This window comes from Macrobrachium rosenbergii, chromosome 5, assembly GCF_040412425.1.
Source record: "Macrobrachium rosenbergii isolate ZJJX-2024 chromosome 5, ASM4041242v1, whole genome shotgun sequence".
Lineage (NCBI taxonomy): Eukaryota > Metazoa > Arthropoda > Malacostraca > Decapoda > Palaemonidae > Macrobrachium > Macrobrachium rosenbergii.
The window spans coordinates 40724531-40751669 of record NC_089745.1 but is presented as its reverse complement, the minus strand read 5'-3'; the positions used below and the strand labels follow the sequence as shown (position 1 = coordinate 40751669).

Below are 27139 nucleotides of genomic sequence, written 5' to 3'. Positions count from 1 at the left end.
ACACAGTCGTCTCTATCGTTCATAAATGCGATGATATACAGACTCTGATACAGATTACAAAGTATCGCAAAAGGTACACAGCGTAAGTCTGTGTGTGTGTGTGTGTCGGGTGGGGGGGGGGAACGGTGGTGGGCGGCATTAAGTGCTTAAGTTCAACTTGTATTTGATATGCAGGGATCAACATCTCATAAATAAATCCATCCAGATGAAAATATCCCAAACTTCCGGTATACCTTTTTCGTTATTTTAATTAATTACAATTTTCTGCATAACAGAAATGACAGAAATTTAAATACCACTAACAAATAATTACTTTAAAACTGCTTGACAGTGCCTGTCAATTAAGCAATGACAGTCATTTTAATATAGACTAAATTACGAACTTATCCAATAAAAAAAACAGACCAACAGAGTACTTTTATTTATGCAAGCACCAGTAAACCAAGAACGCTGATACTTACCCTAACTAAAGTCGACGCATTTTAAGAATATCACACCCGCTTTCCCTGGCACCGTAAGTAATGCATAACATTATCATACCACATCAGTTTATTCTGCTACTGCTTGGCTATGACGCTGATCACATTGGAGGGTAGTTCATCCCTGGGAGGAGTAAAAGACCCCAGAAGGAAGAAACCTCCTCCCTCCACCCATCTGGAGACGGGAAATAGCGGGAACCTGATAAGAACAGCACTGCCAGCCTTGTGAGTAATATCGTGAAAGAGGGAAGGGGTTAGGCAGGGGTAGGGTAGGGATGATGTGGGCGTGGCGAACTGATATTGTTAAAATGCATTGACTTTTTTTATAGATTATAGATAGTCCTGACAGAGGATGGCAGAGTGGTAATCAGTCATTTCTAGTGGCTGGTTTCTCAGTTACCTTTTATCATCTGCAAATGGGAACTTGCCAGAGGTAATTTATTTGTTTACATCATTCAGGTTTTTTCATGGTTTGGGTATTGGACTAATTATGGCATTAAGGCCATTCTTCAGGGAAGAAATTCTGAGCCCAAAAAATGAATAAAAATGTAAAATATATGATTCAGCTCATGGCATAGATGTTTGATCATTTCAAAACAAATGTTATCTCTGCCAGTCTAATGACTTACCTGTAAACTAATTCTTTTGTACTAAATTATCTACTGTAATGTATATCTTCTAATGTTTCAAAATTAATTTCCAATGTAACCCTACAATTTGCTGATTTGCTTAAGAGAGAATTAGTAATTAGCTGAAATCACCACAGTGCAAAAAAAAAAAAAATGGGAATGAAATTGGGTTACTGGACCCTAACTAAACTAAAAGCAGTTCTTGGACACGATCCTTTCAAGTCTTTTGAATTACAAAGTTTGCTTAACTCAACCATTGCATTATAACTTTTATCGAATGGAATATAAAATTCAGGTCAAAGTCCAAGCACTACATCCTTTCAGTGCTGAAAGGGAAACGGAACAAAAAGGTTTGAAAGGTGTAACAGGAGGAAAACCAGTACCATGCAACAATTGTTAGGAGAGGATGGAAACTTAGATGGAAGAAAGAGAATATGAACAGAGGTAAGTAAGAGGCATGAAAGGGGTTGCAGCTAGGGACAAAAGGGGCACTAAAAAGAACCATAAGTAATGCCTATTGTGTACCTTGAGAGGTGCACTGATGGTGCTACTTCCCCCGACCAACCAGGGTTGAAATTTTCTGCCATTCTTGAATACGAATTCACTTTTGAAAAGCATATCTGGCATCTCTTTTCTTTGACTGCACAAAAACTAGTGTGTGGAGAAAGTCTCCCAAGATTTTTGAGGAACTGTCTATCCTGAGGAAGAAGAAATGGTTTTTTCTTTTATACTGATAAATTTTCAGTAGTTCCGTGGTTTTGGTCTTCAATAGCTGACTCAAGCCTTGAACTGTTTTATAAAATCTTGAGTTACTGTATATTATTTCTTATGCCAGACCTTGGCATTAATCATGGGCACTGCTGTTTCTTGTTCATAATTCTGATCATCCACGGACTTCAGATCTTCCCAGACTACACCATACACCGTGCAGTAATGGAATTGCTGGTAATTCAAACAATCCTGCCTTGTCTATGGTGAGACTCGGCACTAAACAGATTTCCTAAATTTTTTATCCAGCTTGGCCAAAATTATGGAATGATCTTCCTAATCACGCTGTTAAATCATTGTTAGGTATGATTTTTTTTTTTTTAGCAGGCTCACTTGAATCTCATTTAATATTTTTCTTGTTTGTTCTTTATTATTGCTCTTTTATGGAATATGGAATACAGACTTGGTCACAGGCCAAGTGCTGGGACCTATGAGGTCATTCAGTGCTGAAAGAGAAATTGACAGTAGAAAGGTGTAACAGGAGGAAACCTCGCAGTTACACTTGTATAGTTTATTCTTCAGCATTTTTTTTTTTTTTTTTTTTGGTTACTGGGCTGCTTTCCCTATTTGAGCCCTTGGGCTTGGGGCATTCTGCATTCTTGGAGAGCAGCTTGGATAGTAATCATGACAATAATCAGCTTCCAAGTAAAGTACAGGCTGTTTAACACTCTGTAGTTGTTGCTGGTGCACCTGCAGTTGATCATCAACAAAATAAGTGACCCTCCGGCAGCTTAATATCACACTGTAGTTTTCTTTTGTGATATCAAGGCTAAGGGTTGTTTTGCGGGCCTCTCCTTTGAGATACCCAAGTATAATGGTCCGGTTGTGTATCGCTGCTTTGTATAATGACCCAAATGTGATCCCTTCCTTAATTTTCATGTATAGGCATTAGCTAGCGTTGTGAGAGCAGGTGCTTAAGGCACGGGGGCCAGTGATTTATGAGCAGCAAAACACAAAGATCTACAAGTGGGCTTGTGTGGCAATTTCTTGCTTACCTTCTTGCTAAGCATAAAGAACTGTCATAAAGAACAATTATTTACTTAATAGGAAGCAACAATGCTCAACAACAGTGTCACTGTGAATGAAAAAAGAATACAGTACTATTAGCTAAGTAAAAAATAAAAAAGACATATCAAGTGTACTAAAATGTTTCAAGGAAGGATAAAAATTAGCCAAAAAATAATACCAAGCGAATGAGACAATACATACATCAAGAAAAAACCTTGAAAAACAACCTTCATATATTTTTATTTAACAGGGTTAATTTACAATAGGGTGATTAGGTAAGTTACTCAAAATGATGGAAGTAAACTTAGGGGCACAAACATAAATAAATTTATTGAAGGCCATGTACAAGTGACCAGGAATGGAAATGGGAGAAATCAAGACACTACTAACCTCTCTGCAGCTCTTTTCGTTGACTCCGAATGTAAGGTAGTCAGAAAAAATCTACCACATCAAATATACCAAAGTAGTTTAAGCCTTCACAGCCAGCTAATCAATGTCTCAGTGTTGCAGATCCTCTGGATGAACATTATGAGAAAATATATTTTCAACAATTAACTTTATGTCAACGATAAATAATCTATGTTCTCCACATTTGACAGATAAAGGCACACATGAATTACTAGGTTATGTACTTGCAAAAGAATGCAAGGATATTGACACTACAAAGAAGTTTACATATAAAGTCAGTTACAAAATCATGTGCTTTCATTGCTCACTACCCTGTACAATACATGAAATTGTTAACAATTTTGCTGCAAATTTAAGGTAATTAAGATAAACCCATCATTTTATTTTTTAAATTATTATACAATATGTGTAAGAAAATAGGAGACATTTGTAACAAGACTTGTGTTTAAAAAATATACTTTCCTATGTGATACAAACCAGGTAGTGCTCTAAACAATTCATTCATAAACTTACACCTCAACTTAGAAAACTTCTGTACTTAATAGCTACAATTTTGTGGTTATTTCTTCCTATTCTACCATTTTAGATGCACTGTATTTTTAGATAAATCTCTTAAATTGAATGTTAAGTGTATTGTATTAGTTAGTTTATATGGAATTGCTGTTAGCTGTACGAAAATATTTAAGGGCAGGCTATAATATAGGGTCTTTGTTACTTAACGGACTTTGTTACTTATCAGAAAGCCAGATCCCTAAAGTGTCTGTTAAGCTGAGGCACTACTGATACAGTACTAGAGTACTGCTTTTAATGTCCTTGGGCAAGGCCCCAGATGACTAGAAAAAAGGTCAAATTTCCAGTACAGTATGCCATTGTGCAATCTTTGGTGTCTGCTCTACAATAACAATCTTGAGCGATAAATGCATCATAAAATCATCTGTACCTTAGTTTAAATTTCTCAAAAGGCATGACTTACTTAAATTTACTATCCACAAAATTTCAGAGCATTATTCTACTTTCACTTCTCATCTTTATTTACAATTAATTTTTTATATATTATACAGTAATATTAGACTTTAATGTTATTTTGCTTACTGTGTGCTAAAAATATTCTAGAGTTCCAAAGTTATTTTTTTTTACTCATTATGTACTTACAAACTTAGAATGAGTGAATTTCAAATAAATCCTTGAACAGTTTGATTACTTTTCGGCATACAAAACCAATTTCAAAAGCACACTATACTCTAACTAGAAGTTGGGACATAGCAGTTACAAAAATTACCATGTCATTACCATGTGCCACTTTCGCTAGTTAATTACTGCCGTTACCTAAGACGCTTTGAGTGAAAGGGCCTTCTGGGATAGATGGAGAGAGAGTGATAAAACAGAGATAAATAGAGAAAGTGCTTCAGATTTTATATAAGTTTACATATATAAAACAACTGAACTGCAAAAGTTAACTGTGGCATCTGACTTGAAGTGCAAAGCAGTGTTACCATTCTCTGTGGCCACATTCAAATCTGGATCATACAGTATTGCATAAAAATTCACTGATTCCTAGGACCAAGGAGTTCCAATTCTAAAATAATCCATGAAATAATTCTTGTATCCTTAAAACTAAATCTATCACATTCTGTGAATGACCAGTACAGTACTACGTTTTTAAAACATAAAATCAAATTCTTTCATACAACCCTATCAATCACATATACACCTGATAATCATGTCCTGCATAGTCCCAGGCTTATAGTCTTTTGCCTGTCAGGCAGATGTTAAGTCTCACTATGCATGCAACATCTGGATCTTTAGTGTGTCTCAAGAACATACATTTTCTGTATGTGACGCAGTGTTATTTATGGGGCTGACAGGAGGGCAGTCTCTATATGATTGATGGGTTTGAATGAACCTTGTTTTGTGTAACATAAACAATTTGTTTCATCACAACCCCATCAATTATATTTATGTCAAAATAAAGGATTATATGAGGAAAACTTGGAAATTAGTACTTTGCACTGGAACAGAGCTCTTAACAGCACTGTAGGTTCACAAAAGAGTGATAGGTGACAGAGATGTACTTGGGGATCCAGATAGTGCATATAGAGACTGCTTTCCTCTGTCTGACAGATAAGATTGAACCTGGGAACATTTGAAACTCAAGGATTAGGTATTCCAGAACTGATGGGGTTGCAATGAAACAAATAAGTAATATATGTGTATACTGTCTGCTATTGCAGTTACCTAAACACAGTGAAAAACAGTATGACTTTATCAAAGTTTATAACCTCCACACAGAAGTAAAAGTGGAATATTCTTGTTAAATGACAAAAACACAGCACTCCATACCGTTATTAAAGTTGTAAACTAAATTAATTATTCCACTGTTAATAATTACAATTTGTAATATCAAAGTGGTGCATTTCTTGAATATTCAGTTATTATTGTTCGTCCAGTCACTGAAGAGTTTTGAAATATGAAAAAAAGATGATCAGAACAAATTACTGTATATACTCACATATCATGCAACTTTTAAAGACCTAATTTTGAAGTTAATTTTAAGGGGGTCGCATCATACATGATATACAATTGGCGTGTGTAATATTCTAATATTCACATATTAGTACTGTATCGTAATATAAAATACAAACATAACAAATATGCATCTTTTCCATGGATCTTTTAAAAAGTTATGCTTTACTTCACTGTATCCAATAATATTGTACTTACAATATTCTCACATTACTACAGTATTGTACTGTAAAATACAAACAGCGCTCATGCACAAATTGCATTGTGTAGGTTTTTGTGAACGTGGACAATGACATCAATCGGGAATTTTTGTTTAGGCATCAATTTCCATTTAAAGATAACCACGGGGGAAAGTTTCGTCCCATCTGCCATACATGTTAAAACAACAGTAAATGTGTTCTTTCATGCCCAGTAGTTTTGATTAAAATACTTTTCTCTCCAATTTTATTTACGGTCGACTTTGATGGCATATCGAAGTTTAGGGGTGTTTCATCCATTTTGTTGATGCACAATAATTTATAGTCATTAGCAGCTTTAACATTGTTTTCTCAGCTTCAGCTACAACTTGCAGCTTAAATTTAGCAGTGTATTTCCTTGCCGATCTTTTTTTCAGTAGCAAAGGGTATACAGTACAGTGCTATAATGTAAAAATATATCAGTTCTATTCTACTTAATGTCATTTGTAACAACTACGGTAATTATTTACTATTGTATGATAGTTGAATTGCAGGCAAAACAGTTGTTCATAGCAAAACAGCCATTTCTCATTTATAAGCAACTTTTTTTACTTATTTAACTAAAAGTTGGGATAAAGAGATGGAGGAAAAAAGGTTAGTCTATTATAATTTGGTCTCACAAAAAGGACCTTGCATGATACATGAGATACATGATAAAATAATTTTTTATGGTTGAAAATCTGGGAGTCGCATGATATGTGACTTCTCCTGTTACACGAGTATATACAGTACTCTGTTTGGTAAACATACAACAAATCATGATTCAACAAGGGTTTGAATAATGATGGTTTGTATTAGATATACTAAGTTCTCCAGTGAATAACAGAAAATCTCTGGTAATACTATAAAAAACATTACTTCCTCTCATCTGCAAAAGAGAGTTTTACATAATGGCACCAGTACTTTGTACTACCTCATGCAGTAGCTTATTGTATTCCATAACAAGATGCATTGCCTGATTTTTAAGGGGTAAAAAGTTTGACTCTGCCTTCTTCTGAGCTATGAATTCCTTAAGCGTGAAGTTTGTTTGTTCAAGGTGGGACCATTTCTTTTCCAGGCTAACCAGTTGTGTATAGGTTTCATTCTCATTCAGATGAGTCTGCAATGTGCAATAAAAAGAATTAGTAAAGCTTTAACTGAATATTTTACATAGTAGTAGATGGCATTATGCCTATACATCGAGACCCAGAAATCATACAATAGCTAATTATTTTTTATATCAGTTAACCATGTAGCACTACAAATATTAACTAACATAAATGAAATGCACTAAGACACATACATACCCTCATTTCAGGTCTCTTGATCTGCCAACCTAAGGTAAACAGAATATCCAAAGTTTCCATAGTTATATAAATCCAAGGTAACTGATATCTTACAGGCTTATAATGAGGCAGTACCTTTGACCTGCACATTTGACTGTGGACTCACTGCTGGTTAAGGCAGTTTTAATGATATAATTAAATATACCTCATAAAAGATAAACCACCGAGGCAATTTGGAATAATTTTGATAGTGTGAACCCAATTCACCAGTAAAGTATCCTGTTTATTTTACTTGAACTGTTTGGTTATAATATCCAACAAAATTTCGGCATACCAACATCTGGAGAATCTTGTTCCATAACAGTGCTGACACAGCTTCAGTACATACTAATCCCATTCATATTGGTTGAATTTAAATGAATAACAATACAACAAATGTCACAAAATTGGGACTTGTAGGTGGGCATTACTTGCAATCTGTCTTACATGGCACACTGTAGATGATACTAAAGGTCTTTTGGACTGCCAGGCACCCAGCTACATTGCCTCCTGCCTTTCATCTCTCATTCATTCCCTAAGGACCCTCCCACCTAACTTATTTAGCTTAACCTTGCTCTAATTTTCTGGTCAGTTGCATCAATCAAAGTGATAACTAACCACCCTACTGGCTTCAATAACTAGTATACAATATTTAGAGCTCTCCTGACAATAAATGACAAGGGGAACCCATTACATTAAATAATAAAAACACACTCGAGATAGAAAATAACTAACCTTAAGTGTACTGACTTCATTTGTAACATCTTGCAAACTCTGCTTAATAGAAGTTTTTCTGTGTTCCAGTTCATCCTTTTGCTTGACAAGTTCTTTTCTCTTTTCTTCCAACTTCGTTTTCAAACTATCCAAATCGGTGAACTCAATCAGTTCAGTCTCCATGCGAGCCAACTTTTCTTTGAGCTCAACCATTTCATTCTGCACTTTGTTCTCTAAAGCTTCAATCTGCAATAAAAACATCACAATAATGATCATGAAAAAATTAGTAAATTATTGCCTCCAATATTACTACACTAGATAACTAACATTTACAATAGAAAACATACAGACCTTTCACGAAATGACAAGAAATATGCTGATAAATCATTAAATCATTGTACCATAACTATATTTCCTCTACCTGAACCTCACACTAAGATTTTGCATAGCAAGCAAGGCTTTACAGTAATAGACAATAACCCCACACACACAAAACTAATGGCCTGCTTCCTACAAGATTCAATGGGCATAAAGCCTTACTGAATTCAATAAGATCCAAAATATATAGTTTGTTTTACATAATATGAATGTCCCCAAATGAAAAGTCCCTCAGTAGCATCAAGAGAATAATAGTGTTTCTTCCATCATCTCTCTCCATATCATCTTGCCTAGAGTTCAATGTTAGTGTAGTAAAATCATACAGTCTTTAACATACATGTGGTATTCATTTCCCACAAAATGTAAGGAATTTGCTTCTACTAGTTTAAAGTAATGGCTTCTGCTACCCAAAACTAAAGCATTCCTTTGAAACCTTTTATAAAATGAGACAGTGTAAAGTCAAAGATTCACTACTCTTAATTTATACAAGAAACATTTTTTCCATTCCCAGTTCCAACAAATATCCTTAAAAAATTGTGCTAAATTATGCATACATACACATACACACAAATACACACACATATACATATGTAGTTGCATTTAAACATTTGTAAATGTCATCCACTGAGATGCTGATGATGTCATCCGAAGAAAATCGTTACATATTATCACAAATATTTTGATGCTAGGTGGCATTTGAATGGCATCTGGAGGGTTTAACTCCATCTCCCGCAAAAGTAGCAGAAGTTCAAAAGAATTATCACTACAACTAGATTCATAAAGGTTTCATACAATTATTATGTTGCAGCAGTTGGAAGAGTTACAGGTTGGATGGTACTGAACATTCTGTTTGGTTCTGTTAGACACAGAAAGAGTGAGGAACTTGTTACCTTTGACATCACAGTGAACAGAATGGGACAGCTTGCTGTAGCATAAGAGATCTATGGCCTAGGGTTCAGAAAATGCATTAAACAGAAAAGTGGAGAGAACTCATAATATACCAGATGCTGTACACAGAAAACCTTACATAAAAACATTTATTATGGTGAATGATGATGATCAAAATAAGAAAAATCTCAACTTTCAGCTGCATGGGTCTTTTTGAAAGACTAAGTAAAGGATACAATTTTTCCAATTTCTGGTGATTGCAGTGATAATGAGACAAACAAAAGACAGTGTCACTTGGGACATCACTAGTCAGAACTATATGAAAGAACACCAGATATACAAACCATCCCATCAGAGGATGACAAAAAAAAACCATCTACACCAAGCAAGGGGACATATCATTTCAATGAGCAGCATCTTGGATCTTTCACTAATGTGGGGAAGCATTAATCATCCAATGAAGGATGGTAGGTAACAAACTCTTATTCAATGAAAACAGAAAAAACAGGTTTTGACGCTGTTGAGTCCTCAAGGAGTTACCTTCCATGGTCTACCAGAACTCCATGGTGACCAAACTAATATCAAAGGATTTTCTTCTTGTTGGTCTTTTGGCCAGGTATTGTGTTGTAATGATTAACAGTATAACACGTGATGGAGTATATAATGGACTCAAAAAATAAGAGGGCTCTTTCCCTTATCTTCAGCAAAGCTGAACCCAGTTTTTCCAATGTCAAAAGAACTTGCAAGAAAGAAGTGACTATCGCGCATGCACATCCACCCTCTTGTTTAGAACCAGGCCGTTAAAAGACCAAGGCGCCATTACTCTCTGTTGGTCAATGCAGGCTGATCCCTTGCCCAAATCCCATGCCTTTTTGTCAGGGAAGTGGGATGGTGTTGAGGACTCAACAGTGACTACCAAAAATAGGTTTTTCCTACGTCAAAACCTGTTTTTTGATAGTGTAGTTGCTGTTTCATCCTCAAGGAGCTTTGCAAAGAAATTGACAGGTGACAAAAATGGCTTAAGCTCTCACTTTTTAATCCCAACACCCCAAAGGAAATAACATTTCTGGTCCAAGGTCAAGCCACAGATTTCAAGTTCCATTCTTTATTCCAAATACTCTCCAGGTTTTGATACCAAGGAACAAGAAACTATACATGAACTTACGTTTTAGGATGTAGTTCTACAGTGGCTTACCTAAGCAAGCTGGGTTTGGCTGTAGTACTGTCGCCCCTCTCCCAGCGATAGTTAGCATACTCACCATCAATATGACCCCTGGTTTTCTGCCGCAGCGCCTAGGGGTTAAGACTAACCATGCCACCTACTGATACAGTGTAGTCGAATTTGTTCGAGCATGTGGCAATAATTTAACTGATGACCACCCTGTACACTTGGAGACTTCGAAAGAGACATTTCTGAAGAAGGCCAAAGACGTACTTACTTTCCTAACATCATGTGACCTATGGAAAGTGTGTGGATTTCCCTTTTTAATGAGCAACAGTAGTCATTCTCAGTCTTTGTAGGGAGAGTGGTTAGTTTGTGCTAGGGTGTAGGAAAATAGGACCTTCTAGGGTGTTTGCCGTAACTTCTAGGTAAACCTTAAGTGCTTTAACTGGGCATAATGTCTTGTCTGCTAAATTGAATTTTCTTATAAGAATGGATTTCTTTTTTAAAGGATCCATATTCTTGGCCAGGAATGATGGGCCAGGGGACAATAATAATTGATGGTCAGCTATTTGCATGATGCATCGTCCCCCATCTAAGAGAGTCCAGTTCACTAATATGAGCTCCTGATGCTAATGCAATCAAGAAGATCACCTTTTGTAGCCTGTATGATGTGGTTGTATTGGGTCTACTGAACTGAGGGGTTGATAGAAGTCTAAGCACCTTGTTCTGGGACCAAGTAATTGGAAGCCTTTCGAGAGTGGGCCTTTGTAGAGCAAAAGACTGCAGAGGGGAAGTGACAACTTCTATACTGGAATCAATCCCGAATCCATAAAGTAAGGTTCCGTTAATGCAGCCTTGTATGCCATGACTGTTGTAACCACAAGGCATTTGTCTTCAATAAAGTTTCTACAGAAATCTCAACTGGGCTCTCAGTATGGATATAACCTAACCATATCTTCCATATGGACTGGTAATGCCAGATAGATGTCCGTAATTTTTGCACTAGGTACCTAGCAATGTTGGGTGAGTAATTATCACGATATATATTTTTTAAAAATCTATACATGAAGGTCTCGGCTTAGAAAGGAGGATGCATAAGAGACTTTCCCTCCTACTGTCTGGGATAGAACAGCGGACGACAGTGGAATTGGTCTTTTTGTCCGTTGTTGAGGTAATAGGAACCAATGCCTGTTTGGCCAATTTGGGGCTATTAAGTACACGTTCCTATGAAGGTTAGAAGTTTGCTCAAAACCTTTGAAATCTGGGACAATGGAGGAAAAGATATCGTCCTCCCATTGTTCCAGTCCTAAGGAAGGCATCTCTTGCTGTTGCTTGACTGTCCAGGTTTGGAGACACATATATTAGGAGTTTGTGATTCTAGTATGTGGCGAACAGGTCCACTTCCAGTTGTGGAAGCATGTTGACTACTGTTTGAAAAGAGTGGTGGTCCAACATCCAATCTGTTGAGGCTGTCGTTTTCCTTGATAGAGAGTCTACTATTACAATGAGACCCCCTGTGAGGTGAACTGCAGACATATGCCACTTCCTTGCTTGCGCCATCTGAAGGATGGCTAACATTACCATGTTGAGAGGAGGTGAATGTGATCCAAACCTCCTGATGTAGGATATTGTGGTTATGTTCTCTCTCTTCTGGAGGTTTGAGTTTTTTGAGAGACAAAAAGACAGCCATCAGCTCCAGGAAATTGATATAAAAATTCCTGAGGCTGATCACCTCCTGCCACCTGACAATCCTCCCAATGTCCTCCCAACCTGTCAACGAGGCATCTGTGTGTTTGTCACTCATACAAACGGAGGAGTCAGGTTGACCTGTTTCACCAGAGATTCCTTCCAAATCCAAGGCCGAAGTATCTCCCCAACTTAAAGCAGCTTAAAAGGAGCTGTTTCATCCTTAAAACTTGCTGCCAGGAGCATACTACAGATCTTGCCCACATCTGGCGACCAAGCAAATTTTCCTTGTTTTTTACAAGGACTATGCTCATGGCAGGTGGTATGGGCTGTACCCACTGGCAAAAAATGAACCAAGCAATTTGCTACAGAACACTTGAACTGAGGATCCTGCCTAATGGCAGCCCTGTAGTGATATAAAGCAAGTTGTTATTAGAAGTTAGTTAGTATTAATTGTTTTTAAGTGAGGGACACTTCTGTAGTTCCTCATATAGTTTCCATATTACAGGTTAATTTGATTACAATTGTGCAATTTTAATGCATTTAATTAAATATCTATGTTAAACCCTCTAAGGTTTAGGTTAGTTTTCATACCTGTACATGGCTGTGTTACTTATACACTTTTAGTCCTTTTACAATGGCCAAGTGAAATTTCTAATTCCAATTGTAATGCCATTCAGACTAACTGCTATGAACTAACTTGTTTAACTAACCCAAACTACTGTTTTATATAGCTTAGGGTAATGATTCTAGTATGATCCACGTTAAGCTAAGAAAAGAGGATTTCTTAGAAGGTTCTTGCGTAACCTATTTGTAAGGCTTATTTACAACTTAAAAGATATAAACTTTACAAAAAATAATTCTTTTATAATCTGTTTTTCTGTTTTATGTGCCCGGGATACCTTTTCATCTGATATTCGGCCATTGCTGTTTTAGGCTAATACTGTAGTAGGATATTCCTTAAAAGGGGGTTCCTACTGAATATGATTAGGCTACTGCCTGTTCTAGGTTTATATCACCTTTAAGGATATAGGCTACATAAGACCCTACTAGCATGTAACCTTACAGATATGCTTCCGAGTCATAAACTAAGTTATTTTATTTAGGCTAGGATACTGTTTATGTATAATCCTAGGCTTCTTTGTTCTTTCTTAACGTAGTATAGGGTATTGCCTAATCCAGATTATTATAAAAACAGAAAACTTACTAATATGTAACCTTATAATTGTTCAACCATTTGTCTCACCCAGTTTGTTGTTTATATCCAATCCCAGGCTATTTGATTTACTATATAAAAAGTAATTACTAATGTGTAAACCTTATAACCAGGTTACAATGTACTCTAATCTAGGCTACTAATTAATCTGGATTATTTAATTCACACTCAAGTGTATGGGTTACATAAACAAAACACAATTAGCCTACCTAAGTATGTAGCCTTAAGGCTAGGTTACCATCTCAGCCAGCACAGATTACGATTTCATCTAGTCTTAATTAAGTATTTCACCTAGTCCTAGGTTACATGGTCTAGGCTAACAATTTAGTCCAAAAATGTGATGTTTTATGAAATGTTATCACTTAACTTGATATCAAGTAATGCCTAGGCTAGCACATGCTTATAAAAGGGAGACAAAAATTTATACTAATATGTAGCCTCAATGTTAGGCTATCAATTTACTTTCCCCAGATATTGTTATTATCTGATCCTAGGGCCTCGGTCTAAGCCAGGCCACTTACGATACGTAATCCAAGGACATAGGCTGCAGACAACAACCACTACTAATCTAGTCTGAATTATTCTCACTTACTGCCTAGATTATTGTAGACATCGTATAATCTGAATGGATTTTCTATATTAAAATAATAAGTTGTGGAACATTTATTTTAGTTAAAACATGTAGTTACAATTTAAAACAATTTTCGTTTTACGAAACTAGGTAGCAATCAAAGCTTTACGAAACTAGGTAGGCTAGCAATCAACGAGCCGGGTTCCGGCTTTAACGCAAAAATTATATAAACTCCAGAAGTTTAAAACTAAAACTTTTAACTTGAAGTTAATATTGAGCACTTATCTTGCTATTTTTGATATTTCCATAATCCTCAATAATAAAAAGGAGAAAAAAGTAGACTTTTTTTGGAGCGTTGGTTACGATGTGAACCATTTGTTGTAGACCAAACAGAGGGTAATGGCTCCTTGGTCTTTTAACGGCCCAGTTGTAAACAAGAGGGCGGATGTGCACGCGTGATAGTCACTTTTTCTTGCAGGTTCTTTTGACGTTGGAAAACTGGGTTCAGCTTCGCTGAAGATAAGGGAAAGTGCCCTCTTATCTTTTGAGTCCATTATATACTCTATCATGTGTCATAATGTTAATCATTATGACACAATACCTGGCCAAAAGACCGACTAGAAGAGAATTCTTTGATATTAGTTTGATCACCATGGAGCTCTGGTAAACCATGGAAGGTAACTCCTTGAGGACAAAACAGCGACTAAGTTATCAAAAAAAGTTTACACTGGATCAGACCAGTATTTTCAGAATGATTAACAATGCATAATAAAGGAGCCCCTAAACCAAGCACCACAAGTGTCTTCCAAAATTTCTTTCTCTCCATGAACCTACTGAGAAAATCCTGGTCTCCTTCCAAAAGATATGCAACCCTGCATGTACAAGGAACTCCTTTGTTATGAAGAAATACAAAAGTTATACAACCTTCCATCTGGTCCTGAAAATCCTGTAAGTCATAGAAATGAGGCTCGACTTACATGAATCTATCTTCTCAATTTTCTTTTACTAATATTTCCTATTAACTTATGACTGTTGGTTCTCAAGCTGGAGACAGCACTTCAACAAATGTTAAGAAATGAGAGCTCCTCCATACATGCATAAGATAAATGAGAGGTTGGCACTACATGAATACCTCTGGCAGTGAGTACTTTGAGAGTGGGGGAAGCTAATTAAGTTACCACCTACAGATTCCTTCTATACAGACCAAACAGCTATCCTGACAAAACCAAAACAGTAATTCTTACTTCAATAAAATACAGTCAAGTGGTAAATCATTCATACCCAAGTTTTAGTTGAGTGGTAAAAGAATGTTTTGAAATAAGCAAATATCTGAGTGCATTTCCCCAAAAATAAGATAAACACCTACCTTTTGCAAGTTAGCCTGAAGGCTGAGTCTTTCATGCTTCAGCCCCTGTTCTGTGAATTTTGATTTCTCAAGCTCCCCTTCCTTAAAAGCAAGGTCACCCCTCATGATGTCAAAGTCCCGGGCACTGTTCAAAAGAAATTTTAAGCTATAATTTTTCAAAGTTTACAACAAATCCATTACTTATAGCCAGCCAATTTTGTGGACATGAAGTTATCCCTGATGCTTTAGGTAAATTTAAAACAGAGAAAGGAAGTGGCAATAAACAAGCAATAGCACTGTCAATTTGTGTATGAAAATCTTTCAATATTGGTATATTGATATGTTTGTTTATTCTAGTTGTTTCAAGTCTTTCTACAAAATTTTTTCCCATGAATTTTAATTTTTTTGGATGATTTTTACAATGTTTTTATTATTTGGTATTTTCTGAAGCCCTACTATTTTTAAATTTATGTATTCTGAGCACTTATGTATGTAGAAGAGTTTCCATACTGGTCTAGCTCCTGAGAAATAGGTAGCCCTGAAGATCAATTTTATATACTAATTTTTTTACTGTACTGCACTGTGGCTCATCTATTCATTTATGATTCATATACTTTAAATTCATGATGCTGGCTTACCTGAAGAACTTTCTCTAATATGAAAGGGCAATTAACCCTTAAACGCCGAGCCTCTATTTACGAAAGTGTCTGCCGTATGCCGCCGTTAAAGAGTTAGCGCTAAGCAGAAAAAGTTTTTTCAAAAATCACAGCACGCTTAGTTTTTAAGAATAAGAGTTCATTTTTGGCTCCTTTTTTTGACATTGCCTGAAGTTTAGTATGCAACCATCAGAAATGAAAAAAAAATATCATTATCATATATAAATATTGAAATATATGATAGCGCAAAAAAAAAATTTCATATATAATTGTATACAAATCACGCTGTGAGCAAAACAGTTAAAGCTAATGAGTTATTTTTTTTCTTTGTATTGTACACTAAATTACAATGATTTTGGTATATAACAAATTGTAAAACGATCAAAGCAACACAGAGAAAATAATATCACAAAATGATGCAAGAATTCGTAACGCACGGACGTAAAAAAGTTTTTTTCAAAAATTCACCATAAATTGAAATATTGTGCTAGAGACTTCCCATTTGTTGCAAAATTAAGGTAATTGATTGAATATTACTAGACTGTAAGTGTTTTAGCTTACAATTACAGTTTTCGACCATTTCGGTCGAGTTAAAGTTGGCCAAAGGTCGAATTTTTTCTATTTATCGTGATTTATATGAAAATATTTCAAAACTGATAAAAGCTACAACCATGAGTTATTTTTTGTTGTATTCTACATGAAATTGCACACATTTTCATATATAAAACTTTGTGTAACGACTAATATAAAATGGTGCAAACATTACGACAAAGTGACGAAAGAATTTCTGAGATGTTCGGCCGAGTTACCGTGCGGACGTAAGGAAAAAGTTTTTTTAAAATTCACCATAAATCGAAATATTGTGCTAGAGACTTCCAATTTCTTGCAAAATGAAGGTAAATGATTGAATATTACTAGAATGTAAGAGTTTTAGCTTACAATTGCGTTTTTCAACCATTTCGGTCGAGTCAAATTTGACCGAAGATTGAAATTTTGGCACATCATGATTTATATGAAAATATTTCAAAACTGATAGAAGCTACAACCATGAGTTATTTTTGGTTGTATTCTACATGAAATTGCACACATTTTCATATATAAAACTTTATGTAACGACTTATATAAAACGGTGCAAACATTACGACAAAGTAACGAAAGAATTTCTGAGATGTTCGGCCGAGTTACCACGCGTGGACGTAAGGAAAAAGTTTTTTTCAAAAATTCACCATAAATCAAAATATTGTGCTAGAGACTTCCAATTTGATGGAAAATGAAGGTAAATGATTGATATTACTAGAATGTAAGAGTTTTAGCTTACAATTGCGTTTTTCGACCATTTCGGTCGAGTCAAAGTTGACCGAAGGTTGAAATTTTGGTACACCGTGATTTATATGAAAATATTTCAAAACTGATAGAAGCTATAACCATGAGTTATTTTTGGTTGTATTCTACATGAAATTGCGCATATTTTCATATATAAAACTTTATGTAATGACTAATATAAAACGGTAAAAACATTACAACAAAGTGACGAAAGAATTTCTGAGATGTTCGGCCGAGTTACTGTGCGTGGATGTAAGGAAAAAGTTTTTTCAAAAATTCACCATAAATTGAAATATTGTGCTAGAGACTTCCAATTTGTTGCAAAATGAAGGTAAATGATTGAATATTACTATAATGTAAAAGTTTTAGCTTACAATTGCGTTTTTCGACCATTTCGGTCGAGTCAAAGTTGCCCAAAGGTTGAAATTTTGGCACTTATCGTGATTTATATGAAAATATTTCCAAACTGATAAAAGCTACAATCATGGGTTGTTTTTTGTTGTATTTTCCATGAAATTGTACACATTTTCATATATAAAACTTTATGTAACGGCTAATATAAAACGGTGCAAAAATTACGACAAAATGACAAAAGAATTTCTGAAATTTTCAAAACTTACCAATCCACAATTAGATGTAAGGAAAAGTTTTTAAAAAATTCACCATAAATCGAAATATTGTGCTAGAGACTTCCAATTTGCTGCAAAATGAAGGTAAATGTTTGAATATTACTAGAATGTAAGAGTTTTAGCTTACAATTGCATTTTTCGGCCATTTTGGTCGAGTCAAAGTTGACCGAAGGTTGAAATTTTTTGTAGTCGACGTACAGTATGTCCGCTCGTCACCCGACAGATAATTTTAGTCGACTTACGATACGTCCAGTCGGCATTTAAGGGTTAATAAAACTACTAGCAAAATATGTACAGTATAAAATCCCTTTATAAACTTTAACAAAAGTTACTTACTTAGGTAAAAGAGCAAAGTGGGCCATGTTGCGAGACAATTTTTCCAGTAATCCTACATTGTTGTTCTCTAACCCTTCCAACCTCTTTACTTCTTCGGCTTTGTTTTCTTCAAAGGTAGCTAAAAACTGATCCATTGTCTCTTCCCTTTTGCGCAGTTCACGGTACTTTTGACTGCGCTCACTCTGGTTTTCTTCTAATTCCTGCCAGAAACACATTACAGTAATAAAACAGCAAGAAAACAGTTAGCACTTCTTTCAGATGACAATATCCATGTACCGTAGCAATAATTCAATACAGTACTCTGGTTCAAAGTACAAAAATGAAAGCCATAAACTTACTTGGTCTAACTGATTAGTTTCGTCTTGAATACCTTTAATCTGCTCTTGAACCTCACCAATCTGCCTTTCCATTGTTGCTATTTCTCCATTATCTTCCTTTACCTAAAAGAAACAAAATATAATAGTAACATAAGGTCCTAATTTACTTTTTCAACTGATTTATTCACATATCTCCTATTTAGGATTGCGCAGTAGGTGCAAGGTTGCAGATTCATTATCTTACGAGTTTCATTTATGTTCATTAAACACAGTCAAGAAATTTGCTTAAGATGGACTTATGAACGCCAGAGAGGCCCTGCCATAATAAGATAATACCTGTAGAGACAGTCTTCGCATATTTGTGGCATTGGTCAACAGCATTTTGGTTTTATGACACTTGGCCAATGACATCGTTAACCAGATTTTCAGCAATAGTAAGTGATATTCAGCATCGATAAGCAGTTAATCGGTGTCAGTAAGTGGTATATTGGTGTCGGTAAGCGGTTTATCGGTGTCGGTAAGTGGTTTATTGGTACCAATAAGAAGGTTAATGGCGGCAATAAGCAGTTTACTGGCGCTTTGAAATCGTAAGTGCCATTTATTGCCATAATAATTACTGGCGAATTTCGGTTATCTGCAATTTTCGGTTATTGGCACTCGGCTGGGAACAGAATCCCTGCCTTTAACCGGGGACTGCCTGTATTGCTATTTTACTTAAATAGTTGCCTTTAAGTAATTTGGATTTCTCTGGAGTCATGACTGCTTGGGTCACTGATCTCTAACAACAATTAAAAGAATCTGCATATACTAAAAAGTACACTCTTAGACTTAAAATATAGAAGACATTATTTTGCTGCAGATGTCCAGCTTCTGCAACAAAATTAAAATCATACCTAAAGTTATAGCTTAAATTAAATATTGACTTTGTAATATGTAATAAAACTTAAATCTACGGCAGAAAGCCATCTTCAGACAGAAATTTAAAAACTCTTAATAAATTAAATACTCTCTGCTATATAATAACCTAATACATTCCTAAATTATGAGAAACACAACTATTTATATACTCCAGCTTCATGTGAAATATGTCATGTTTTATCAACATGCCTAAAATGTAAAATGTCACTTGCTCATATTGACATGCCAGAGAAAATAGTTTTAGCATTACACTCCTTTTGTACTATTTCCTACCATGACACATAAACATCCTAAATTACATGAAACACATTTACATTTTTGCTTCAAATAAAAAAATAGTACAAAATAGGTATGTCAATAGTGTTTACTGCTGCCACTCCAACCATGAGATATGTCTTTCAAAGCCAAAAATATTGCTAATGCTCTGACTGGTCGCTATTTTGTGAGCAGAAATCTCAACCTATAATTAGGCCGCATTCTCATCCTATAATCAGGCCACAAAAATTTCTCAAATACATTGTACTGTATCATCATTGAATAAAGGTAAACAGTACTCATTTCCTACCTGAAGAAGTAGTCTTTCTCTCTCCTCCTTGGGTGTTCCCCGTTTCTGATTTTCATTGATGATTTCATCTCTCTTCTCTTCCAATTCTTGTAACTTCTCATACAAGACCACAGCATCTTGCTTTACCTGGAAAAGTTGATACTGCAAAGTCAGTACCTCATATTATGGTTACTTTTCTCACAAACCTAGTCATTTACAAAAGTGCAAGATAGGGTTTGTACTTGAAAATAAACAGAAAAACCAATACTTGCAGAACATGAAAAACCCCTCATATTAATTACATCTATTGTACAATAATCTGAAAACTAACAATTTACCATAAACTTAAATGTCTACCTAAGCAATGCATAATTAGTTTTTGCCAAAAAATCTAGAATTAAGCAACTGAGTTACGAAAATAATGTTCTTATGATAATGGTAAAAATTTTTCATACAAACACTTAAATCATAAGATGCTGACATTATGGAGTTACACTAAGGCATGCACTATTTCCAGGATAATAGTACTTCTTGGATGAGCTCTACATGAATAAGAAACCTTATGATTAATAGGCTGTAATATGAAAAAAAAAAACTATTACTACTAGTATATACTTTATTTCACAAAGTCTGAAAATATGAAATGTGATAATCACTCACCTTTGACGTGGTAAGTTCATCCTCTAAACCAGCTTTGCGGTTCTCGAAAGCATCTAGTTCATGCTGCATTTGATCAAGATGTTGTAATAGGGAGCCGTTCAAATTTCTTAAATCAAGATATTTATTTCGCAGAGCTGGCTGCATAGCTTCCACAAGACTTTCTCCCATGTGTCGTTCCTGCAAGGAAAAGAAGTCACTTAAAATGTCATTTTAAATGTGCATGGAAAGGGATCTGTTGCCTGAAGGCAGTTGTAAAGTGATGGTTTTAAATAAAAAACCCATTTAGTTTTTAAAAAATTTTTATTTTCACCCACAAAATCTTGTAGTTTCAATGACTTGACAGCATAAGTGAACTGTCTTCCTGATAATGTAAGTTTTCTAAATCCCATATGTACATAAATTACAGACAATATTATCTTTAACAGTCTGATAAGCCAAGTTCCAACTACTGTAGTTTGAAAAGCAGAATGCTAAAAGCCCAAGGGCCCCAACAGAGAAAGCAGCCACAAATAGAAAGGAAACTAAAAATTAAAGAATCAATTATATAAGAAAGATAAAGAAGAATAAGATAAATAAAGCAAAATAAGATAATTGAAGAGAGATAACATCTTCCAGCAAATAAAAAAAATAAGAATTTTCATGGTAAAATTAATTATTCGGATGCTTACCTACTGTTAAAGTTAGCTTATACGTTCGCACCATTAGGTGCAATTGGCAATTAAAATAAAACAAATAACATTGGCTAACCTGCTAGGACTGTATTTGTAATCACCTGTTTCCCACCAGGTAATGCTGGAATGTTTACATTCTTGTCAGAATTCTTCATGACCACCCACTAAGATGTGAGGAGGCTGGATGGGTTTCCACTTTAATAGCAAGGTAAGTATCCAAATAATTAATTTTATCATGAAAATTCTCATTATTTGGAATGAATCTTACCTACTGTTAAAGTTAGCTGGCTACCACATTGCATGAGGATGGTGGGTTAGTGCGGCCCTCATTAAAAGCTTTTTAATGAGGGGAAAAAAGCTTCTCAACATTCCTGCCTGTTGTGTGATCCTTACTGGCAAGTACTGTCGCCAGATGTTGGAACCACAACAGGGAGTAAGGCCCTCGTAGCAAGACTTGTCAGAGGATCCTTACAGGGAAAAAAGGACCCTATCTCGTAGGGTACCAGCAACTCCTGTGCCTGAGTCGAAAGCCCATAACCGACGGTCCAGAATTAAAGACAACTACCACCTTCATATATGAAGGTGTGCTCCTATACACCAATGCATACCTTCATGCTCCCAAAATTCAATAGCAGGATTTCCAAACTAATGATAAGGTAGAAAGCAGGGTTACTATCATATTTGGTTCAGGAGAAAGCTCCTCCACCGCAACGACAGGACTAAGGGCTTTACACCTCATGCTAAATGTGAACATTTCACAAATAATATGAGTCACCAAGTTACACTTCCCCTGAACTGCATGACCTTCTTTAGCGAAAGGCTTTAAGGAAATGAAGATGTGCTTACAGTACAGAAGGCATGAGGATTATTTTCAAAAATTGTAAAAGCTCAGGAATCAACTCCATGTGCATTGACTTAAGCATTCTTGGACAAAGGAGTATTTGGTCTTCTAACACCTTAGATAAATACATAACTCCTCCTCTTAAAGGTTTATGTTTGTCCAGGTAAACCCTAAGCAATGAAAGAAAAGAGAGAGGTTAACACTAGAACAAAGCCCACATACAAGAAAGGGCTTGAAGCTCACTAATTTAAACCCTTGAGAGTTCTAACTGGACATAAGCCAGCCACTTCAGCATTGCCTACCAAAGCAATTAAATTAGGTACTGTCACCAACCTGAGAAGGGCTTCCACTTCTATATCTTTTCTCTAAGCAAAGAAAGAAAAGAGAGAGGTTACCACTAGAACAAAGCCCACATACAAGAAAGGACTTGAAGCTCACTAACACACTCTCCTGTAGCAAGAGCTAAAAGAAAAGTGTCTTCAAAGTTCTTAAGTGATGCCTTATCAAGAGGCTCAAACTGAGGTTATGTTAAAATCTGGAGGTCTACGTCTAAATTTCATTGTAAACCATGATAGGAAGATTGAAATTTCCAGCACAAAAGATAGAAAACCTCCTCAAACTAAATCGTGAGCAATACTCCAGTCAGCATGATGCAGAACTGAATGCAATATAAAGTGGTATCCTTTGATCGCGGTGACAGAAAACTGCTTTGCATACCTGGGATACTGGCAAAACTTAAATCAGGTTATCTTGTGAACGGGTGCAGGATATCACTCTGGAGAAACACCAAGATCAATAAACTGACCAATGTTACTGATACACAAGTCAAACAGTGGAAGGCCTTCTAGACTCAGGGATTACTTCCTTGGCCACTCTAGAAATGTCTTTAGCTCTTAACAGACAAAGACAATCCCCACACGGTCATATGAAGCATATGGAAGTTAGATGGAATCTTCTCAAATAAGACAGTCTGAAAAGATCTTTCCTGAGTGGAAGAAGATGAGGAACATCTACCACCAGGAAAGGAAGTTAGGGGAATCATTCCCTTTGGGGCCACCAACAAACTATTCAAATCATCCTTGTGTTCTGCAAACCACACAACTTGTTGAGTATTTCCTTAAAACAGCAAATAGAGGAAAAGCATAAAGGTCTAAGTTCAACCATTCTGAAGGAAGGCATCAACTGCCCATGCCTGAGGATCCTGGCATGGAGGGCAGTAAACTGAGGAGAGTAATGTTTTGGGCAGCAGTGTTTGGGTCTCCCTAGAGGTTCCACAACTTCTGGCAAACCTGAGGAAGAGGAGACTATCTGACTGAAGACCTTGCCCTTTTCTGCTGAGTTGGTCTTCAATAACAATGTTTTTCCCTTGGACAACATGAGGTAAAAGAATGATGTTGCTGGGCTCTGTCCAAAGGAGAAGGAAGTTTCTTTGCTAGCCTGAACAAATCTCTTGATCTGTGTCTTCTTGTAGTCTTATGTAAGAATTGAGAGGTTGCATTATCGGAAAAGACTGTGACTGTATTGTCTCTGACTAGATGTTCCGCTTGCATAAGACCATTCCAAACTGCCAAAAGCTTTAGGTTGTTTAATTTCCAACTCTCTGACATCAAACATTTCTCAGAATGGCCCCCATTATGCCTTCTAGACATCTGAGGTCTACAGACCAACCCATTAAAGTTCTCAAAAGTATAGAAGTATAGAAAATTGTCTATCTATCTCCCTGTTGGAAAAAAATGCCAAAAAGTGAGGTAATCTTCATCCCCAGATAAATAACTGACTGGATCGGAAAAGTATGGATTAGTCAATATTGAACAAAATGCCCAGCTCTGAGATTGGACATAAAACATAATTCTTCAAAGGTAGTGCTAAGAGTTTTCTATATGATGGAACACTGTCAAAAATGGCTACTGATGGTTGAGCAGGGCTACTTTACTGCTGAGAAGCAAGAGCCATTCTATCACCAGGCTAACTCACTCTAGAGGAAGAGCCGCTACATTACGAAAAAGAATAATCATCACAAGGTGGTGAATATGAGGCAATAGAGGGGAACACTGAGTAAGAAGGGGACTGTTATCTTCCATTCAGAGGACGATACAGTTGACCCTCATTAAGCCGGACCCCATTAATCAGGATATTGGATAAGACAGACACCAAAGAGGGTCAGCTGATTTAAAATATGTAATGTTCGACCACGATTTAGGATAGTTTCCTCTATGCAGCGTAATTCTATCTGTGTTTACTTGGCAAATGACAGAGAGAGAGAGAGAGAGAGAATTGCCTGTTCCCTCTATGCAGCGTAATTCTATCCTTGAGAAATTAAAGAGAAGAATTTTCTTTTAAAGGTATGTCAATACTGTACAGCTTTAGTAAATAGCTTCTGATGCAAAAAATAAATATATATGTATATATATATATATATATATATATATATATATATATATATATATATATATATATATATATATATATATATATATATTGTTGCTGAAAAATCTCTGAACCAACAATTTTGCACTCAATGTAATAAGAAGGAATCCATTCTATTCTTCATGTAACCAGTAAAATACATACACTATTAAAAACTACGTATTGTATTCAAAACATGTGCACTTATGTCATCGTCAGCTTCTCTGAGCAAAAGTTCTTTCTCAGACAGAATACAGCTAAAACATGATTGGCTGGCTGGTTGCCATGGGGATCTGCTAGCCAATGACAGCCCTCTACTTCTGTTCTATTTATAGACATATGTCTTGATGGCACAAAGTTTGAATGTTGCCATGATTGTGATTATTTAACTGCTGATGGCAAAAATTACTCAGTAATTTGCTTTATATAATATTTTCTTTAGTGATATGAAAAATCCCACAACAGTCTGTCATGGTGATGCATCATCACTTGCGAATCCCATTCCCAGACCATCCTCAGATTTACAACTGCAAACTGATGACAACGTCAGTAAATATAAAAAACAACCCTCTCCAAGATCAATATGATGAAATGTATTTATAGTCTTGCTTATCATTAAAATTCATGCTTACCATTAAAATTCAAAAGGTGAATTACAATTATTTTGATCATGTATATTTTTGCATTTTACGGAATGTTTTTGTTGAAAACAAAATGTGTTAGTGAACTTAGGGTCTTAATTGTCCCACTATTTTATTACTGATGATCTTAATCATTCTCACATTTATTTAACAGTAGACTAAAATGAAAAAAAAGGTAAAAAGGAAAAAATCTTACTTTTCATTTTAGAGACTCCACTTCATTTTACTTAACAATTATGCATTCATGTCTCCGCCTAGGCATCTACATATGCGGCTGAATTCTATCATTTTTATCATGTTTTATTCTTCAATTTTCATCTTTTACCATAAGCTTTAATTCAAATGTTTCTACATTGGTTAATTATCCATACTTTATAAAATAATATATATATATATATATATATATATATATATATATATATATATATATATATATATATATATATATATATATATATATATATATATATATATATATATATATATATATATATATATATATATATATATATATATATATATATATATATATATATATATATATATATATATATATATATATATATATATATATATATATATATATATATATATATATATATATATATTATATATATATATATATATATATATATATATATATATATATAAAATATATATATATATATATATATATATATATATATATATATATATATATATATATATATATATATATATATATATATATATATATATATATATATATATATATATATATATATATATATATATATATATATATATATATATATATATATATATATATATATATATATATATATATATATATACATATATATATATATATATATAATATATATATATATATATATATATATATATATATAAATATATATATAATATATATATATATATATATATATATATATATATATATATATATATATATATATATATATATATATATATATATATATATATATATATATATATATATATATATATATATATATATATATATATATATATATATATATATATATATATATATATATATATATATATATATATATATATATATATATATATATATATATATATATATATATATATATATATATATATATATATATATATATATATATATATATATATATATATATATATATATATATATATATATATATATATATATATATATATATATATATATATATATATATATATATATATATATATATATATATATATATATATATATATATATATATATATATATTATAATATATATATATATATATATATATATATATATATATATATATAGACTAATCAGACTATCAGCTAAGACGGACACCCTGGCCCCTATTAGTCCGTCTTAACGAGGGTCACTGTACTGGGTGAGTAAATGATAACAGAAGAATTGACACATGGCTGAGAAATACTAAAGTAAATATAATATGTCTGTATCCCTATAATGCTACCGGTTCACATACATCACAATCACTCTCTCTCCAGTGAACACGAGCATTAAACTACCAAATAACTCCTCTGGCCAACACATCGAATTTGAACCAGAGAGACAGTTGAGAGAGATGGTGAAGGGCACAGACCTTGGTCCTGAGACACGCAATGGTTCCCTGTCTGCGGAAAGACCAACAGACCCAGGGCAGTCCAGAGGGCAGGCTACTGACAGACACCAAGGCTCCGACACCTTCTCTCTGGGGGGGATCTTCGCCCTAATATACTGTATACGGTCAACTTCTAACCATAATAAAAGAATATTTCTCAATTACCCATTATTTTTCTCCTGAACCACATAAGGAGCAAAAGAAGGCAGAGCAGAAGGAGTGAGAAAGGAATTAACTTAGGCTAT

At 34.6% G+C, this 27139-nt stretch overlaps 1 protein-coding gene across 8 annotated transcripts in view; it reads right to left on the bottom strand.

Moving 5' to 3' along the window:
• Positions 1-3196: 3196 nt before the first annotated feature.
• LOC136838708 (intraflagellar transport protein 74 homolog) overlaps positions 3197-27139 on the bottom strand; it is a 67588-nt gene continuing 43645 nt past the window's right edge. For all 8 annotated transcript variants that reach the window (XM_067104125.1, XM_067104118.1, XM_067104120.1 and 5 more), the window contains 7 exons: positions 20702-20878; positions 20063-20188; positions 18601-18702; positions 18263-18462; positions 15340-15463; positions 8091-8315; positions 3197-7150 (listed from right to left, as the gene is read on the bottom strand). In XM_067104125.1, coding sequence (XP_066960226.1) covers positions 6935-7150; positions 8091-8315; positions 15340-15463; positions 18263-18462; positions 18601-18702; positions 20063-20188; positions 20702-20878 — 1170 coding nt within the window. In that variant the 3' untranslated portion in view covers positions 3197-6934. The remainder of the gene's footprint in view (positions 7151-8090; positions 8316-15339; positions 15464-18262; positions 18463-18600; positions 18703-20062; positions 20189-20701; positions 20879-27139) is intronic.